This window comes from Carassius gibelio, chromosome A16, assembly GCF_023724105.1.
Source record: "Carassius gibelio isolate Cgi1373 ecotype wild population from Czech Republic chromosome A16, carGib1.2-hapl.c, whole genome shotgun sequence".
Classification (NCBI taxonomy): domain Eukaryota; kingdom Metazoa; phylum Chordata; class Actinopteri; order Cypriniformes; family Cyprinidae; genus Carassius; species Carassius gibelio.
The window spans coordinates 13,642,778-13,650,431 of NC_068386.1; the positions used below are offsets into that span (position 1 = coordinate 13,642,778).

The following is a 7,654-nucleotide window of genomic DNA, read 5'->3' on the forward strand; positions in this document are numbered from 1 at the left end:
TCCCTCAACCAGAGTAACAAGGACAGATCACACCACACATTATCTCCACACAACCAGCGAGGCAGATCTTTGAGCACACTGCAAACATAAACAACTATCGATCTTCTTCAGAATTGGTGAGAGCTGAGATGGGATGGAAGACGGAGAAAAGACACGGTAGATAACAGAGGTCAAAGAGAAGTGTGCTGCAATCTCTTTCACCTTCATTATAGAACCAAACTGGCCCTTTATACATAACATCTTTACCAGAGTGGGAGAACAATCCCATTAGGAACATTTCACTCCTAATGCAGACAAACTGTTCTTTTGCCCAAGGACAATCATTACCTGGGGATGTGCGGGGGATACAGCGGGAGTGTGTGTGTGTAGCTGTGTAGAGGTAACTGTGCATGTGAGGATGGTATGCTTATACTAGTGCTGATCTTGAAAGGCCATCGCTATCGATTGCATTAAGCTTGCTGGGAGCCCAAGAAATCGATACATTTTTAAAGGCGAAGCAACTAGCAGATAGCATTTGTGACTTTCAGTAATACAAACTGGATACAAAGAGGTTATTTTCAAGAAATTAAAATACACATAATCAAATAAATATTATTAAAATGCAACATATTTAAAAAATATATATTATATGATTTAAAATTCAATTTTTTTAATTATTTTATTATAACTTTAAAAGTATACACTGTCTTCAGATATGATGAGCCAGTGCAGAAATCTTATATTGTCACAGAGCTCAACCGGGGCACCCAAAAATAGCCATTTGTACAAGCCCTCATTCATAACTTCCTCTTGATCATTTCCCATGGCTATGAAGCACCTGTGGTTTCTAATATGAGGTTATACGAGCTCTTTTGCCTCAGTAGCAATAAGTTCAAGAAAAAACCCTCAAGCTCCTTTTTTCAACCTCTGTTATGGTTGTGGATAATAAGCCAAGGACCTGTGGGCAGCTGGGAAATTAGGAGAATTATAATAATAATAATAATTCAAAGTATTCTACTTTCAGAAATTAAATTTGAAATGTATAATTTCTTTGGCATGTTGCCATACTGGCACAAATTTTGACCAAACTAAAATGTTATATTATGGTCAGTCATGCTGCAGTCCTGCCCCAAACTCATCCCATTGGTCAAGCCACTGTTGCTGGGCTGGTTGGGATACTCAAAAAAATAAAAAAAAATGTTTTGATTGAGCCACAGTGTTTGGACTTTGGGGAAATCAGCCTACGGATGGGCAAAATGTCACATTCAAAACATTTTTCCATACTGAAGAAAAACGAATCAGATGCAAATGAATCAAGTACACAGATTTCCTTCATTATAATTCATGTAATGCCAGCCTCACAAGGGCTGAGGTGCCAGGTAAAAGGAATGCATCTCACTATTAATTCAAGAGGGATGCCAAATTACCCATGGCTCTTTGACCAAATTAATTGCTTGTTCAAAGGCGTCCAGGAGAAATCCTATCTGTCTATCATCTGAGAACTGGAATTACCCACTGACAAAGTGTCTTGAGCCAAGAATGTTGGAAAAAACAATGGAAAGAAGAACTCATGCTGTTTTCTAGGCCATTCTAGAATCAGGACATTTTCCATTTTCAATATGAGCAAGCTGACCTAACGCGCAGGTTGATGAACATGCTCTTACATCAGATCCCTACCCGGGGGGCAACAGAAAAGCAGCATAAATGAGAAAAAGGGATAAAGGAGGAATCAATTCTGCCATCTGCTGCACATGAGAAGAAGTTCACCTTCTATCAAAAGTTGAGCTTGTTAACATATGTTAATGCACTGTGAATTAACAAGAACTAACAATGAACAACTCTAGGCCTATTTTCATTTACTAACATTAATAAATACTGTGATAAATGTATTGTTCATGTTGGTTAACAGGCCTACATTAACTAAGGGAACGTTATTGTGTTGCCATTATATTTTTTTCATAGCTACTTACTTCCTAGTGCAATAGCTCTGACCATATTTGGAGTTTGAATGAATCAGCGTCATATGAACAGACATGACTGCTTGTAGTAGAGTCGGTGTAAGCTGTAGTTTATGGATAAGGAAGTGAGTCATATTTTAATCGCTGACAGTAAAATGACGTTTTTGTTGGTCGACAGAGCCCAACGCGAATGAAGAAACGTGGAAACACTGGTGTACTACAACAAGAAAGCAACGTGCTTACCCAGGTAATTAGCCTATTTGGATATACCAGTTTTAAGGAAGTAGAACTAAAGAGAACGAAAAACATCCGATCGTTTTGGATTCAGCTTATATCGGTAAGAAATTACCTTAAGAACTATCCGTTATACACAATAACAGTTTTGCGTTTAAATTTCTTATTAGTTCTCTAGAAGTTAAGGGAATTAAGTTGTAAAAGTATTAAAGCATAAATATGATTTATGTAAAATGTTAAACTCCTAGTTTCACGATCGTACTTGTTACTGTAATTGGACAGCAACATTATGTTAAGATTTTTTAAAGTCTGAAAAAAATAAATTTGGAGACACCATATTGGTTTCATCACTCTGTATGAATTATATTTAGTAAATATAGGCTACATACACATAGTAGATATGATTTGGGGGTTTCTTTTTGAGAATTTCCGATGATGCTCTTTCCCAGCTGCTTGCTTGAAGCCCTTTAGTATTGCGTGTAGCACGTGACTGAATTGCGTGTATCCTGTGCTTTTTGCTGCTTATTTGCAGTAATTTTGCTCAAGCTTACTAATGGACTTATCAGTTTTACTTGACTAGAGTAAAATAAAATAATATAATATCTGATTATTGTAAACATAAGAACAAGCGGTTTGGAAAATAGATATCCAGATATATATTGTATGGAAAATTGCTTTTTACCTAAAATAGTCTACAGTGAGTTTATAACGGGTGATACATTGTATGGAGATGTAGAATGGACCGCCGTTCAGAGTCCATTAATAGAATATGTCAATGAGCTCTCCTTTTATTTGGCTGCTACTACTTAACAAAATCAAATTTAAACATTAAATACGACCTCTCTTCAAAATAAATTGTCATGATGTGTCATTAATTTACCCTATTAGTCATCATAGCCTAGACAAAACTTTCAGCACCTGTTGACCTGCTCAATATATACACATGAGTCAGCAGCTGTTTGTAGTCCATCTGAACCCATGCATATGACATTAGGACATTCTGCTTGGCTTAGTTTGCAGATTCTTTCACAAGTAGCCCAAAAGTTTGACATGTAGGTGGAAAATAGATTTAATCTCAGCTCTATTTGAGATCTTTGAGCATTCTTAAAGAGACTTACTCTTGAATGAGTTATTATTGTATCACTCAGATCAGCACTCTGACTAATGCATGAGTAGATTCACAGAGTTGCCTAATGCAACAACCTCAGCCACATGTTTAGAGTGGCAGATATTTCTTTATTTGGTTTAATTAGTGTTATATAAATTATATAGGTTTACCTGATTTTTTTTCTTCTTGGAATTAACAAAGATTTGTGAATTGTCATAAGCAAGCTACCATGATTCCCAAGGTAAAACCCTAAGTTTAATTTGAAAAGTTGTTAATTGTAGAACGAAACATTTATTCATTTACACATAACTTCAACGTGGTTTTATTTAAAAGTGAGAAAATATTTACACATTTGAATTTTCTTAGTAAGAGCTCAGGCAGCTAAAAAACATCGGCTTCAAATGTGTTGGATATAAAATCCTGTGATTCATAAAAAATTAAAGAGTGGCCTAAGTCAGGTATCTTGTTCAGGAATATAGCACTATGATAATACTAATTTCTCTCCACTGCGAGTCCAAAGGATGCATGTTTTAATTGTAACTGTAAACCCTATTTAGCAATATGCTGTTGGAAAAAGAGTGACTTTTTTCCCCTCATTTGTATCTTATTTGCCTGTAATGCAAATTATGACCATGGAATTCTATCAGTATAACAAGTCTTTACATGTGGTGGAGCTGAGTAACAGATGACACAGCTTCAATAGGTGTCAGAGCAAAGAGAAAACAGTGCTTAGGGAAGTTCCTCTATCAGAGATGCCGATAGAGATGATCTACAAATATGTTGGTGTTTCAGGTTGTGGTTTAGCATGAGTAATTATTTATTTAATATGTGTTAATGTTTTTGGCAGGTGACTGGAAACTAAAATGCAATATGAAACTTTTTTTCTCAGCCCTTTATATTTGTAGGCCTTTTGTATGTTTTAATCTAATAAAAATTTTTTTACACTGAGTACAGTATTCAAAAAAAGAATGCTAAAACTTTTGACTTAAGGAGGTCAATCAGATTGATTTCCTAACTTTTGTGGTTTGTTAATTTAGGAAAGCCTCAAAGAGGATTTTACACTTTTGTTTTTCTTCACAGCTGTGAGAATGAAGAAGGAAGTGATTGCTGGTGTGAACTTTCTGAAAGGATTGGCAGTGGAGCGTGGAGGTGTGGATCAAATCAAAGCCAAACGTTTTGCATCTAAATTACAAGAGCTTCTTCTTGAAAAATTTACAGACCACTGGTACCCAGACAATCCTAGCAAAGGACAGGCGTACAGGTAAATGAAGAAAAGAAGATTTACTGATTTAGGAAAACTTATTATACTTTTCTTTTATAAGTTATATATTAAAGTTATAAGTTATATATTACACGTTGTTTTTAATTGTGATGTGTTTACTTTTGATCAATTTACTGCATCATTGCTGATTAAAAAAAAATAACTTACCGTTTCATTTGTTGTCCAAGTTGAATTTAATACTCTGCATGAAGTGATATCTGAAAGACCTACAAACTATAATAGCAATCATTCACAATTTGACCATTTTTTATTCCCTACTCAGATGCATCAGAATAAATGACAGAATTCCCTTTGACGAATCAGTATCACAAGCCTGCATGGAGAGCGGCTTAAAGCCAAGTGAATTGGGTTTTCCTCGTGAGCTCACAATATGGATCGACCCGTCAGAGGTGTGTGCGCGGTAAGTTACATGTTTCCATGAAAGGCTTTTTATTTGATAAATTAAAAGAAGACTGTTTCCTATTGGCCTTTTTTACATTTTTTATACTTTACATTTTCTGTGAAGTAAGAACTTATCACTAAAAGTAGTGGTTCACATATCTATTTTCCCGCAGGTCTGGGGAGAATGGCCGATATTTTACAGTAGCTCAGTTTGCTAAAGTGGAGGATGAGAAAAATGACTTGAATCAGGAAGATACTTTTAGCCAAGTGGATTCTGTGAATCTGGATACATCGGACTACCACTCCGCGACCTCATCTGACTGTGGCTCAGCAGTCTCAAGTGATACAGAAGAGGAGGTGAAAGTGGGGCAGAGAACAGTGAAGAGCACAGTTCACACAACAAGATCTAAAGCAAGGGAACCTAAAGGGCCACGCAAGTTTCCTCCAGCTCAGGTAAATACCATTATGCATTTCCTAAATTTCTCTTTTCAGCAAACTACAGAACACTCAAGTGATTTTTTTTTATTTTTTTTATTAACTGCTGTTATATTCAGTTCATGCAAGATTTGTTTTCTCAGCACTTTCTCAGACTGAATAAGAAAGTCATTAAACTAACATCGTCAAATATTTTCTGTCATTAACAGATCCCTGGCCTGCAGTACTATTATAACCCTTCACCGATGTGGCCCCAGTACAAGAAGAAGAAAGGCATGTTCTTCACGACTGTATGTGCACCGGCACCTTCTCCGTTCTTTGCTTACTACGTCGTACCCAAAGCCCCTCCGCGGTTCATTGTGCCTCACGCTGCCCTCCAAACCTGGGGGACAGTGAAAGGGTAAAGAGGTCGAGAACAGTATATCTATAACGTAAGATGTATCTGCCAGACTGCAGGGAACTTTATAGCTTATCATAAACTTGAAATATAGTGTCAATCATGTCAACTATTTAACTTTTCACTGATTTCAATCATATTCTAATGAATTTTAAAGCTGCAATCCGTGACATTTTTTCTTTTGGTTAAAAATGATCCGAAATCAATACTTGAACAAGTACATAATAAGCCAGGGTTCAAAACTACCGTCTTGCTGTAACCCGATTCACAACGGTAATATTATAATTTTTTTTTTCTCATTTGAGTGGTACTGGTGCTCACACTAGCTGGAATAATTAAATTGATCATTTTGATAGTGGATTATAATCCAGAAAGGATTATGTGTTCATAAAACACCTGTGAATGAAATTAAATAATATTCCAGTTTTAAATGTGCTTCTGATTACAGATAGCCTGGGTTAAGCCTACACAAGATTTGAATTTTAAAGACAACCAGTGAAAAGGGAGCATAATTAGCTTTTTGTGTTATACGAATTTCTTACATGAAATTCGTGTGGTATGACAAATCAGAACTTTTCAAGCAGCTTCAGTAGTGAGTGTTGAAATGGAAATTATTTTTTGGGGTAATTTGTTTTGGTAATTTTTTATTAATAGAATTCTTGAGTGATATTTATTGCAATAGAAAATTCTGAGTGAATGTAATTATTCAGTGAAATACTAAATGGAATCACATTCCCAAATATTACCAGCAGTACGGTTCAGGTGGGATATATGAAGTTACCTCTAAAACACAAGCATCTTATAACTTTTCTATATAAAAAAAAATAAAATAATAATAATAATCTCATATACTGAAGGTGAAGAGTGCCGTGTGGGTGAGGTTCCTTTCTAATGTGAAATCACCTTTAATAATAATCATATCTGCTCAAGATACAGGAAGGACTGCATTAACAAAAACATTTAGTTAATTATGCTAGATGCTGTGCACAATGTTACCATTTACTTTTGCTAAATGGTAAGGATAATTGTACTGTTATTTATTCCAATACCACTAGGTGGTAGTATACATTGCCTTAAGCCATATTTCATTATAAGCCATATTTCCACATTTCATTATCTTGATTTTTTGGTTGTACACAATAGATTTTCTTCTGATAGTAATTGTTTTGTGAAAACCACATGTAAAAATGTGTACAGTGTCTTCATCTCACAAGTGCTGTCATGTCTACCAGGACATCTATGAAATGATTTTATCATCTGCCTTTTTAGATTTAGCTTTTATGTAATTTTGACTAATTGTTGTAATAGTATAAGTCTTAAACACTGGACTTTTACCTTTGATATATCATTATAATGTTTTATATAAATTAATTGTGTGCAATTTTGTATGTCAAACTTGTAACCTTCATTATTTGTACAAATTTTTGCCTGTTTTTTGTGCGTATTTTTAAAATGCATATCTATGTGCTTTAATGTTGATTATTGGAGCTTTAAATAATGTTGTGCTGTTATGCAGTCACTGTAAATATTGCTTCTGCTTTAGCAATGGAGTAATGAGATCTTTTTTAAAGCTATGTCCAACTGATGTTACAAATATATATTTTATTACTAAAACAGTAACAGTTTTTTTATTTATTTGATTATGGTAAATAAATATTACTTAATTTCTGAATTTTAACCGATTCTGGATACAATCAATTCCTGAATTGTGCAATTCACAGTATTCTTCATAGTCTGAAAATAAACAAACTCAGACTCTTTAACCTTTTTTTTTTTTATCTTTACACACTCTTTATGGCCGGGTTGAAGAATTAAGCATTTGGTGAGTCTTATAGGCCTACTGTAGAGTCTACAGGTTACAGGCTCTTAGTGATCTTTCT

The 7,654-nt window shown here is 34.8% G+C and overlaps 1 protein-coding gene across 2 annotated transcripts; it reads left to right on the forward strand.

Moving 5' to 3' along the window:
- The first annotated feature begins 2,018 nt into the window (after positions 1 to 2,018).
- LOC128030693 (maternal B9.15 protein-like) lies at positions 2,019 to 7,394 on the forward strand. Of its 2 annotated transcripts, none has more exons than XM_052618528.1 (5): positions 2,019 to 2,184; positions 4,360 to 4,540; positions 4,824 to 4,961; positions 5,116 to 5,395; positions 5,587 to 7,394. In XM_052618528.1, exons 2-5 carry the CDS (start codon positions 4,368 to 4,370, stop codon positions 5,779 to 5,781), a joined length of 786 nt encoding a protein of 261 aa, XP_052474488.1. In that variant the 5' UTR covers positions 2,019 to 2,184; positions 4,360 to 4,367; the 3' UTR covers positions 5,782 to 7,394. The 2 variants fall into 2 exon arrangements, with proteins under 2 accessions (XP_052474488.1, XP_052474487.1); XM_052618527.1 differs by having other exon boundaries at positions 2,080 to 2,274.
- Positions 7,395 to 7,654: the final 260 nt, after the last annotated feature.